This window comes from Pholcus phalangioides, unplaced genomic scaffold (assembly GCF_987345545.1).
Source record: "Pholcus phalangioides strain wild (caught in Gottingen) unplaced genomic scaffold, Ppha-v1.0 ptg000041l_1, whole genome shotgun sequence".
In the NCBI taxonomy this organism is placed as follows: domain Eukaryota; kingdom Metazoa; phylum Arthropoda; class Arachnida; order Araneae; family Pholcidae; genus Pholcus; species Pholcus phalangioides.
In genome coordinates, this window is record NW_028301627.1 from 7060863 (window position 1) to 7074171 (window position 13309).

The following is a 13309-nucleotide window of genomic DNA, read 5'->3' on the forward strand; positions in this document are numbered from 1 at the left end:
TATTACTGTAAATGTTTTGCCAGTCCGCAAATATTATTGCTCCGAAAAATTAATTAATTATCCTAGAAATTTTTCTCCAAAACGTTTCCTAAAATCATTTCTCACAATTATTTTTTTATCCGTCCGCAAATTATTTCTCCCAGGTATTCATTTTTTCCTACCATTAATTATTTCTCCCATTTATTTATTTTTTGCCAGTCCGCAAATTATTTCTCCCAATATATTATCAATTTCTTGCCATCCACAAATTATTTCTCCCATTTATTAATCTTTTGCCAGTCCGCAAATTATTTCTCCCAATATATTATCAATTTCTTGCCATCCACAAATTATTTCTCCCATTTATTAATCTTTTGCCAGTCCGCAAATTATTTCTCCCAATATATTATCAATTTCTTGCCATCCACAAATTATTTCTCCCAATATATTATCAATTTCTTGCCATCCACAAATTATTTCTCCCATTTATTAATCTTTTGCCAGTCCGCAAATTATTTCTCCCAATATATTATCAATTTCTTGCCATCCACAAATTATTTCTCCCATTTATTAATCTTTTGCCAGTCCGCAAATTATTTCTCCCAATATATTATCAATTTCTTGCCATCCACAAATTATTTCTCCCATTTATTAATCTTTTGCCAGTCCACAAATAATTTATCCCAATTATCAATTTCTTTCCGTCCTCAAATTATTTCGCCTATTTACGGTATTTATTTTATTTGCCACAGTCCGTAAATTATGACTCCTACGTATAAATATTTCTTGCCTGTCCGCAAATTATTTCCCCCATTTTTTTATTAATTTTCTGCCAGTCTGTGAATTATTCCTTCTCTTTTTTCTGGCGGTCCTCAAATTATTTCGCCCATTCATTCATTTTTTGACTGTCCGCGAACCATTTCGCACAATTACAGTCGACACTCGTTATAACGATCGTTCCATTACAACGACCGGTAGGATAAGTCCCACAAATGCTTTCCACATAAAAAAAGTACCCTATATGTTTACATTTCGATGTAACGAACGCCCAATATAATGTCAGTTTTCCCCATGGAACGATGGGGGTCGTTATAACGAGCGTCGACTATATTTTTTTGCTGGTCCGCAACTTATTTATCTAATTACCGCCGGTCCATGAGATTATTCAATTTTTTTCTTGGTTCGTCATAGCTAATATATGCCAGAGAAAGGGCTCCTAAGCTAGGACCGGGCCCCTCCACAATGTGAAAAAAATGACTCTTCTCGGGACCCCCGAGCTGCAGCCCTGTCAGGTGCAACCTTGTGGGGGCCATGTGGTCCCTACTTATAAAAAAAAAGGCTGAAGTACACTGTCATAACGTATTCCAAACTTACTTTCCAGGACACTCGGATCGTCGAAGATCCTCTCGGCTCGGCAATGATGTCCGCTGGAGGTGCTCCTGGTTCTGGAAAAAACACAAAACAAATGAAGACATGTATAGTCTGGCAAGCCCAATGATGATTGTAACATCACCATCAACATGAAGAATGGCACAATCGCAGTATGCTAACCTTCCTCTCCGGTCGTAAAAGACGCAGCGTCTGACGGTTCCCCTCTTCCGACAGAGTTCTCGGCGACCACTTTAAGGACGTAGGTCGCTCCAGGTTGCAGGTCCTTTAGGAGAGCCGATATCTGACTGCTTGGGACAGCGAGTTCGTGAAGCCTGTGGGGTGTCCCTCCTTGAAAAAACAATTAATGATAAGGTTAATAGTACAGGACATGGACATCTAAGCAAGATCCATACCGAGATTTCACACTGGAAGAGAATATCAGGAATGTTATGGTCGACAAATAGGTGTCATTTAAGTTGTTTGCGTAAAGCTGAACATTTGACATTTTTGTATTGAACAGATCGCATCCGAAAGCCTCGGCTCTTCGTACATCGAGCACGTGTCATTATCTTTGGAAATTTTACAACCCTGAAAGAGTCAATAAAGTGTCTTCAAACTTAAGTCACGCTTTTAGCGTTATGAAATTCTCAAAGACGCTCATGTTGAATGTCGGATGTCTCTAATTAAGATAGGTACCGTACATGCCTTTGAATATCGGACAGGTGTCATTGAGATATCTTTTAATATCACATTGACGTCACTGACAGGGATTTCGACATCAGACGTTCTCAAGACGTCTTTTAGCATCAGACAGGTGTTACCAAGATGTCTCTTATCATCGAGACATCATTAAGTCTCATACTGATCCGATCAGAACGTCTCTTAGCACATGACACAGGTATTATTAAAACGCCCTTTAATGCCAGGTTAATGTCATCGTAACGTGTTTTCATATCAGACAGATGTCGTCGAGACGTCTTTGGATGTCCTACCGGTGTCAAGAAAACGTCTTTTATCATCAGAAAGCTGTCATGGCCACGTCTTTTAATATCAGAGGTGTGTTACCGAGATTTCTTTTAGCATCAGACAGTTGTCATCGAGATGTTTTTCAACATCAAACAGGTGCCATAGACACGTCTTTTATCATCAGATAGCAAAAGGCGTCTCGATGAAACCGCACCTATCAGACAGGTGTCATGAAGATATTTTTTATCCTCAGACAAGTGTCATCAAGTCATGTTTTATCAGACAGCTTTCATTGAGAGGTCTAGCGTCAGACAGGTGTCACTGAGACATCTTTTAGCATCACACAAGTGTCATTGAAACGTCTTTCATGATTATGCAGGTGACGTTGAGACGTCTTTGGACATCTTATGACACTAAAAAGTGCCGTCATTCAAGCGAGTTCGTACCAGGCATGTATAGCGAGGACATTTTTTTCATCCAAAAAGTTGATGTTTGAAAGCCTTTGTTCGTCTATGGATATTGGGTACGTGTGATTAGGACTTTCGCGTTAGTAAAGTTTCATCGAGACATCTTTGGTCGCTGGGCAGGTGTCATTCAGATATCTTTAATCATTTTATTATCCCTAAAGTGTGTGTCATATTAAAGTGTTTTTGCTTAAACCATGTATCGTGAGGACATCCTTTGAATCCCAAAAACTACATCAAAACTTCTCTGCACATCAATGAACATCAGACAGAAGTCTTAATATTATTTAGGTGTTGTTAAGACATCTTTGGACATTTTATGATACTAAAAGCACCATTTTAGTACGTTTGCACCTGGCAGGCAGAGTGAGAACATTACGTTAATTAGTTGACATGCAAAAGACTTTTTTCACTTCTGGACATTACGCAGGTATCATTAGGATATTCGCGTTAGAAAAGTGCCATCAAGACATCTTTGGATATTTTATGGCGCTCAAAGATGCTTAATTTAAGCATTTTCACATTACCTAGGCACCGTAAGGGCATTGCGAAAACGACATAAAAATATTTTTGCACGTTTTTGAACATATGACAATTGTCACCGAGACGTCAGTAAACATTAAGCAGGTGGCATTAAGACGTCACTCGAAAATAGGCTGGTTAACGAATCTAGTTCTGTCTCTACATTAGGCATGTACAAACATCAATCTTTTGCGAAGATGTTCCTGTTTACCAGCCTATGAAGTGTGTAGATCAGAGGTGGCCAACCCGCGGCCGGCCCGCCATGGTATCGGGAATGGCACGCGAACGCTTTTAAAAAATCAAAGTCTTTCTAGCCCATTTTTTAATCAATCATCTCCAATTTTTGAACAATCCTTTTCTTATGAATGATTGTCTTGTAGGCTGCCATACGCATATTTAGTATGGGGGCCGTTCAAGTATTACGTAAGCAAATCTTTAGCCATTTTTGACCCCCCTCTCCCTTGTTAGAAAAATTTCGTCATCACTGCCCCCTACCTCCTAACGTATATTGGTGGGATCAGAAGCGTACGCGGGAGGGGGGGGCATAGGGGGCTGTGCACCTTCCCCCCCCCCCCAGAAGAAAAAAATTTAGAAAAAAAATTAAAATTTCGAAAGAAAATAACTATGTACTATTATAATAGATTTCTGTTAATTTCAATGCTATTTGAAGGATAAGAACTCAAAATTTCTCTTTAAAAAATTCATTGCGACCCACACTTTAAGCCATATATGGCAAACCCTTGACCCGCAGACCAAATGTGGCCCTGAAGGTTACCTTACCCCGCTCAAACCTAATTTTGTAAAAATGAACTAAGCGGCATATTTACAAATCGCTTAAATGACCCGTGGTACAATTCCAGAGCATCTAAGTGGCCCGTGACACATTTTCAGATCACTGAAGTAGGCCTCAAAGATCACCTAAGTAACCCGCGACACAGTTATAGAACACGTAAACGATCCGTGGCACATTTAGAGATCCCTTGAGTGACATGTGTCACTGTTTTAGAGCACTTAAGCGGCCTCCACAGTGCGGTTTTACATCACTGAAGTTACCCGCGGAACATTTTCCAGATTATTTAAGGGATTCGTGGCATAATTACGGATCACTTGAGTGATGCGTGGCACAGTTCCAGAGCACTTAAAGGATCGTGAAACATTTAGAGATCATTAAAGTGGCTCCGTAGGGGACTTATCAATAGGGAGAATGTTATTTCAGGTGCTCAATAACTATCGAAAAGTTTTTTCCGTTTTTAGCGCACCGAATAAGATGCCATTATGAATATTTCATATTTTGATATAAAGGGTGGTTGATGACGTAAGCATCATCCAACCCCCCCCCCCTTGACATCAAAAGTCAGCAAATCGGAACCCCCATCGATGCTGACGTAATACTTGAATGACCCCTATGGTACGCACTCCTAAAATAACTATGTGATGATTTTCTATTCAATTTGGGCATAGTTGCTGGACGTGAAAGGGAAGGACATGCTAAGCAATTGTATTATACAATAAGCATACCTATGAATTCCTGGGGGAGGCACTAAGCTCTCTTACAAAGTTTAATGGGGAGAGGGAGAAGCCCAATCACACGCCCGAGTCCTCAGGTTCTGGTGTCTATTCCCAACATGGTGTGTAGGTAAGATGAAGATTTTTTTCAACAATACAGGCCTACGTACATGCGCAATCTACTTTGCGGTAATCCAAATTATGACTCAAAAACGAAAGCAATTTGAAACTCAAAAGAGCGACAAACAGAGCATTTTTACGAAAATAAGGGGACAGCCGAACAATAGTTTGCCGGGACGGAGAAAATTCACGTGTCCCGAAAAAAACGGGACGCATGTCAGCATGCTAATATTCGTGGCGGGGCACGGCGTAGAAAATAATCTTGATTCTGGCACGGTCTGAAAAGAGTTGGCCACCCCTGGTGTGTATATGATCGATTCCAGTTCACCTGTTTTAAATGAGCTATGCTTTTATACATAGACATGGTACAATGCAGAGGCGATAAAAGGACTCTAAAACCCATGATATGCTCATGGCAGCAGTGTCCAAAAAATCATTAAACATCAATTATGACCCAGGGTAACCCACACCCCTTTTACTGCACTTCATTAGCTGTTTGCGAAGGGAACAACGGTATTTTTAAAATGGATGCTGTGGTTTTGTTCTTTTAGAGCTGTTTGCGGACTGTCTTCGTACTACTATGATGGAGCGCGTATGTCCGCGGATAAAATAGTAAATGCCCTGCTCTCAGGCGCGGAATCAAGAGAGATCGATGGGGCCGATTTCACCTTCTAAAAGCCGAATGATACGGGAAAAATGAGTCTGTCCCGTAAAAGACTGAACCTATACAATAAATTGCCCCTCCCGATACATTGCCCTGGATCCATGCGTGGCTCAGCTGAGAGGAAACTTGGATCCTCGTTCTCTCTACTACTTCGATTGGTCAAAGCGTGTGAAGACGGAAAAAATGAAAAACAATTCAGAAAATCTGAAAATGAGGACACGAGAGAAATTTCAAAAACGTACGAGTATATGAGGACGCTCAAAACGAAATGATTTACAATGAAATTCATCGCAATAACGTGCTCTTCAGACTGTAATGCCCGATGCCGTAAAGAGATTCCATTGAGAGAGAGACACACTGGGATTATCAACGGGTACCTCCGTGGTATTTGTGTCAATAAGGATCGCCACAACAGAAGTGGTAAAAGAACAAAAATAACAAACGGATCACCGCAAACGGGTGTGGAGAAGAGATACGTTCAAGGCAAAGGGGGATGTGTCCATTGTCTCGGAAACGGTGACGTCATCTCCTCGTCCGTACTAGCTGCATATGACGTCATCGGCACCGATCGATCGATTTCGATACTTTAGTGCTGCTGTTCGTCATCGTCCGTGGAAAAGAAAAAAAAAGTACACGGGATGCCTCGGAACGTGCGTCGATAGAGATGGCCTATCCTCTCTCAACGACATCTCGCCACAAAGTTACAATGAACAGAAAAGGGGGGTCGTGTATAATCTTACATTCGTTTTTCATTCATTCAATTGAATCGGACGCGATAATTGTTGATTGAGAAGTGACTTTTCCCTATTCGTCATCGGCATCGATAACTACCGCGAATGCAGTTAACCATGCTGATAACTGCTGATAACATGCTAATAGATTTTCAGGCTTAATGTGTGGAGATGCATTGAAGACACGCCCTCCAAAGGTTCAGAGACACCTAAATGACACCTGCTAATTTTTCAAAAGATATTAATGACATCTGCCTAATGTTTATAGATGTCTCAATGACACCTGCAATAATTTCTCAAAACATATTAATGAAATCTGCCTAATGTTTATAGATGTCTCAATGACACCTGCTATAATTTCTCAAAACATATTAATGACATCTGCCTAATGTTTATAGATGTCTCAATGACACCTGCTATAATTTCTAAAAACATATTAATGACATCTGCCTAATGTTTATAGATGTCTCAATGACATCTGCCTAATGTTTATAGATGTCTCAATGACATCTGCCTAATGTTTATAGATGTCTCAATGACATCTGCCTAATGTTTATAGATGTCTCAATGACATCTGCCTAATGTTTATAGATGTCTCAATGACATCTGCCTAATGTTTATAGATGTCTCAATGACATCTGCCTAATGTTTATAGATGTCTCAATGACATTTGCCTAATGTTTATAGATGTCTCAATGACATCTGCCTAATGTTTATAGATGTTTCAATGACACCTGCTATAATTTCTCAAAAAATATTAATGACATCTGCCTAATACTCCTAAATGTTTCAATGACACTTGCTTGATGTCCAAAGAAACGATTACGTGACATCTTTCTAATGTCTAAAGACGTGCAGAGACATTTTCATTCACACTTTCAATGCAAAGATGTTAAAATTTCATTGAAAATATACTGATATTCAGACATCTTAATGGCATCTGCTAATTTCCCAAAAACGTATGAATAACTTCTGCCTTATGTTCATAAATGTCTCAATGACACATGTTTGATGCCCAAAGATGTCTAAATCACACCTACTTGATGCCGGAAGAAGTCTATTAGAAGAAGACATTCTGACATCTGCTTGATGTCTGAATATCTTTACAGCACATCTGCTTGATGTCCGAATGTCTTTACATCTGTCTAATGTCTGAAGATGTACAAAGATATTTCGATTCACATTTTTCTATGTAAAGACGTTAAATTTCAATGCCAATATGCTAATGTTCAAAGACATCTTAATGATATCTGAGAATCTTGCAAAATCGTGCAAAAATCGCTCATGCCTAATGTTCATAAATATTTAAATGATATCTGCTCGATGCCGGAAAACATCAAAATGACACCTGTTTGACGTTCGAACACGTCTAAACGACAACTTTCTAATGTTTGAAGACGTGTACAGATATTCCGATCCACACTTTTAAATGTGAAGATGTTAAATTTCAATGCAGATATGTTACATTCAGACATCTTAATGAAAACTGCTTATCTCCTAAAAATATGTAAAAGACTTCTTCCTAATGTTCATGAATGCCTCAATGCACCTGCCTAATGTCTAAAGACGTGCAAAGATATTTCGATTCACATTTTCCAATGTAAAGATATTAAATTTCACCAATGCAGTGCTAAACGCATTAGACTACACAGGCACCGAATCTCTCAATCTTTCCTTGGAATTCGCGTACACTGAAAGGGACCGTACATGGACGGCCGGACCAGACTCAGGCCAAGCTCACAACTGCTGACGCTGCTCCCAGATGGCGACTTATACAAGGATGACGTCACTCTCCGCTACCATACGAAAGTTTTCGATTCCCCGCAGGGGCAGTTGAATTTTTTTCTCTCTTTCCAAAATATATTTTCGCAACAGCCAGTTGTAAAAAAACCTTCGTATGGTAGCGGAGAGTGACGTCATCCTTGTATAAATGACACCTGATTGATGTTCGAAGACGTTCAATTGATACCTTCCCAATGTATAAAAAATAATTAATATTATCGAATCACTTAAGTGGCGCGGTAAATTTCCAGATCATTTAAACTAATAATGGCAAATGTTTAAATCCCTTAAGCAAACGCAAGCACATTTTCAAATCACTTGCGTGATCCGTGGCCCGCCTATAGTTCACCTACCTCTTGCCCCCCCCCCTCCCCACTTAGTAGGGCCTCGTGGTGCATTTGCGATTACTTGAGTTACTCGCAGTACACTTACAAATCACTTAAGCGGCCCGCGAACATATTTACAGCAGCCTGCGGTATTTTTTGGATCACTTAAGCGGTTCTTGACACATTTCCAGATCGTTCAAGTAACTCTTGGCACATTTGCAGATAACTCAAGTATTCGCGATACGTTTCCAAACCAATGAAATGGCCCACACTCTGCAAACGGTTGAGCATTTTTGGTTTAAACGCAGGGTTGGCACGTCCAATACTCTGATAGGCACCGAAAATTTGGTTGCTTATTACCGAAAACTTTACAATTGTGTAGATGGGAAAATGTCCGATTCAACTCACCGACATCTCTCCAGAACTGGACTATATACTGCGTTATAGGCGAGTTGCCGCTGTACGGCGGCGACCAGGATACGCTGGCGCTTCGACTCCAGATCTCTCTTATCTTGATGTCCATCGGATGAGCAGGAACCTCTGGAAAATACAGGAGACATTGAAATTGAATATAAATCTAATAACGTTAAACAAGAGTTTAATCAAAATTGAATTTGATCCAATCCAAGATTGTAGGTACCCATTACTAGAAGCCGGATTTTCCTCTCATCGTGACCGTATTCATTTTCAGCCAGACAGGAGTAAAGAGCTCCATCGTCTCTTTCAGTGGTCCTGATTATGAGTTCCGAAACCACTCCCTTGGGAGCCATCGTCTCGAATATCTCGTATCTGGAAGAAAGAATGACATCTTATTCATGCTATTCATCGAATTTCTAAAAGGTACACAAATGCATTCTACGTACTTAAAAATACGCCGCTATAACGGATTTATTACCGTAAAAACTCCTATAACCTCGGAGCAAAGGTAATCTACGAACAACGGCCACATTTTGTTGGAACCGAACGCGCCCCATAGATTTAACATTACGGGTAACCTCTGTACAACGGCCATTGGAGGCGGAGAAAAAAATGCGCATCGCTACGAGAAAAAATAATTTCCAAGCTGATTTTCAAGGGAGTTCCCCCTCGTACTCTATGGGGGAGGGGGAGGATTATGTGGCCTATGCTTACTTTTCCTAGTTCAAATGCTATATGAAGGGGATGGAGAGGGGAAAAGGGAAATTTAAGTGATCTAAGTAGATCCAAGGGTCACTTAAGTGATTTCAAAATGTGCTGCGAACCGCTTAATTGAAGTGGGAATGCGCCGCTGGTCACTCAAGTGATCTGGAACAGCGTCCCAGGTCACTGAAGTGATCAGTGTGTGCATGAGAATGTGCCGCTTGGTTCATTCTTACAAAATTGATTCCGAGAGACACATTTATCCCGCGCATCATGGTCTAGTTGATCGTGGATGGGAATAAAATACTATTCGGGGCTGTTGATACATCATCTTGGTCCATATCAGTTTTCTCGTTATTTTTGTTATGCGAAGTTTTCAAGAACTGGCTGTTGCGAAGATATATTTTGGAAAGAGAGAAAATTCAACTGCCCCTGCGGGGAATCGCACCCACGTCCTTTCACTTTCCGGGTGAATAGATCCGGTCCCTAGACTACAGAGGCACCGAATCTCTCAATCTTTCCTTGCAGCTGAACTTTTACACAAGCGGCTTGTATAAGTCGCCATCTGGTGGCAGCGTCAGCAGTTGTGAGCTTGGCCTGATTCTGATCCGGCCGTCCATGTACGGTCCCTTTCAGTGTACACCAGCTCCAAGGAAAGATTCTCCTCTACTTCGATGCCCGTTCATCAGATCCACCTGATCCCTTCTAGAAGCAGCCCTGTCGGTATATCAATCATTAGAATATTAGAGTATCGACACAATAAAACCTCTCTTTTGCGGACACCGGCGGTTAAAAGTTCGTCCGTAAAAGAGGGAGTGACCGTAAATCAGGCGTTTGAAATGCATACTTCTATTATACAAGGGGAAATTATTATTTGGCTGTAAAAGAGGGGTGACCGCATCTGAGGCGGCGTTCTTTAAGAGGGGTTTTACCGTTATATAATCATATATCTTAATATAATCAATTAGATAATTATCGTAATCAATTACAGAACGGATTATTATTTTGCATGTTACGTAGATCGCAAAATTTTAGTTGTTTTTTTTTTCAGAAATAAAATGACATTCCCAATAGTGGCCGCATTTTGATGGTCCCGTTCGTGGTCATCGTGGTTTTACTGTACATCGAACACAGAAATGTACATGCCATTAGGGGCCATTCAAGTATTACGTAAGCAGATTTTCAGCCATTTTTGACCACCCCCCCCACCCTTGTCAGCAAAACACTAACCCCCCTGTCAGCAAAATTTCGTCAGCAGCTTAGAATATTTCATATCTTCAAAAAGGGGTGGTTGATGACGTAAGCAACTTTCAAACCCACCTCCCCCCCCCTTCTTTCTTGTCATCAAAAGTCAGCAAATCCGAACCCCCCCTCGATGCTGACGTAATACTTGAATGACCCCTTAGGATGCACTGTGCAATTTCCAATACATTCTTTTTTAGAGCAGTGCCTACCAGACTATCAATATCATCCCATGTGTGGCAAATCTGTCGTGATTGGATTGATCCCTTCAAGGTAATTGCGAGTTGTCTCTGAAAACAAACTTCAGCCGACCGCCACTGGTCCGCCAACGACGTCCGAACCTGGATCCTCATGATGAGAGTGGCACGACGACCACCCGACTGCCCAGCGGCGCAATTTACGGCTATTGACTCGCTCATTAACTAGTTAGTGATAACGGACGCGTAGTACATGATACATCCCATAGATGGTCAACATTCTGGTCAGTTCATGCGAGCCTCTTCATTCATTTGGAAACGTGTCACGGGCCACTTGTGTGATCTGGAAATGCGCCTTGAGCCACTTAGGTGATCTGAAAATATTCCGCGTGCAGATTGAGTAATCTGGAAATGGTCCGGGGCAATTAGAGTGATCTGGAAATATGTTTCAAGTCACTTAAATGATCTGGAAATGTGCCCCGGGCCACTTAAGTGATTTTAGTCTTTCACGGGCCGTGTGACTGACTGGTTTTGTTATTTTTTTGCAGGTTGCATCAGATGACTCCGAGGGGCACATTAAACCTTATTCTTTTATTATATATTACCAACCTGAATATTACCTGATAATTACCTGAATATTACCAACTAGGTAATGAAACGTTACAGCAATTGGATACATGCGTGGATTTAGGTATTGCAATGAGCCGCATTCTGGATTTCACTGATCATTATCATGGCATAGTCTGCAAAGCTAATAGAATTTCATATATGTTACGTACGGCATACCGTAAGTGTGATGCGCATATGCTTTCTGTGTGTACGTTCGCCCGACCCTGGAGTTCTGTTCGCAAGTATGGAGCCCTTACAAAATCAAGGACATACAGCTCCTCGAAAAGCCACAGAGGTCGTTTACTAAACGAATACCTGGCATGAGCGGTCTATCTTATTGCCAGAGACTTAAATTTCTGGGTTTACACTCACTGGAATGGCGTAGAATCGCTGCGGATATGAAGATGTGCTACAAACTAGTCCACCAAATTGTTTATCTACCATCGAGAGAGCCTTTCTTTGAGATCATAGACAGGAAAGTTAACCTACGTAGGCATCGCTTCCAAATAAGAATACCAATGGCTAGAAGGGATTGTTTTTTCCAAGGATATAGATGCCGTGTGGCAAGAATATGGAACAGTCTTCCATCAGAACTTGTATGTGCCTCCTACGCAAGATTTGCTTCCACTATTGGGGATTTCGACCTGACTCCGTATGCGAAGTGCTTCCCGTACTGACTATTATTATTTTTTTTTTCTTCCAGTATAAGTGCATTTCATGTCTTCTGGGGTTATTGTAAATAAATAAATTGAAATCGAATTTTAATTTTTATGCTATAACTATGAGGCTGAGAATAGTCTTTACTTGTTAACTTGGAGAGGACCCTTCAATTGCTTCATCATGAGGACTTGAAGGAATTGACTAGGAGAAGAGGCTTAAAGTCCAATCCGCACCTTCTCGTGGTGCAGCCTGTAAGTAGCCGTGTTTAACACGTGGTGAACGGACGCGGATGGGCCTCCCCCAACCCGCACTGGCCAGTGTGGAGGATTACGGCCGAAAACCCTCTAAAAAGAAATATGAACTCTGTCTGTAAATCAAAGCCCTCAGTCCCCCAGCAGTCTGAGCGTCCGTGGTTTTCGGCAGCGACCAGCAAGTCATGAAGACAGAGGGTGCCAAGAATCTCTGGGTTGGACCAGGCTGCCATTAGATGATAACCTTGGATACATATAACGGACGATCTCTTTCTTCGGGAAATCTTTTGCAGGAGTTGGAAGAACTGGGAAGAATAAATTGGGACATTTAGGTATTTGTAAAGTAATAAGAAAAGGAGAGGAGAAAATCGAACTTGCCAGTGGACATGTATTTGACTACAGGGGAACAGACAATGGAAGAACCAGTGGAGTAGGATTTCCCATTCATTAAAACTGGAAAAAATCACATCGCTACGTTAGATCATAGTTTTCCAAACTTTACCCCCTTGATCAGAATTGTTTTTTCTCATTGCCTCCCTCCCCACCCCCCAACTCAGAAGATTCCCATGGGATCCTGTGTTAAATCCATAGCTTCCTTTGCCGCCCCCCCCCCCGGACTATACCATCGTCCGCCAGGGGGGCGATATTGCCCACTTTGGGAAACACTGCGTTAGATAGTACATCTGATAGAGTTGCAAAGTTGGTTATGCAAATATCAAGCAGATATGAGATACAGATTATACAAGTCTATGCACCAACAACAAGCTATTCTGAGGAAGAAGGAGAATATTTTTTATGAA

General features: G+C 41.1%; 1 protein-coding gene across 1 annotated transcript in view; it reads right to left on the minus strand.

Annotated features, from left to right (window-relative positions):
- LOC149065193 (cell adhesion molecule Dscam1-like) overlaps window positions 1–13309 on the minus strand; it is a 67195-nt gene that overhangs the window by 22510 nt on the left and 31376 nt on the right. Inside the window, exons 16-19 of the mRNA XM_089254318.1 lie at window positions 9072–9220; window positions 8840–8971; window positions 1531–1698; window positions 1354–1424 (exon numbers count right to left, since the gene is read on the minus strand). Of these exons, the coding sequence (XP_089110444.1) occupies window positions 1354–1424; window positions 1531–1698; window positions 8840–8971; window positions 9072–9220 (520 nt within the window). The remainder of the gene's footprint in view (window positions 1–1353; window positions 1425–1530; window positions 1699–8839; window positions 8972–9071; window positions 9221–13309) is intronic.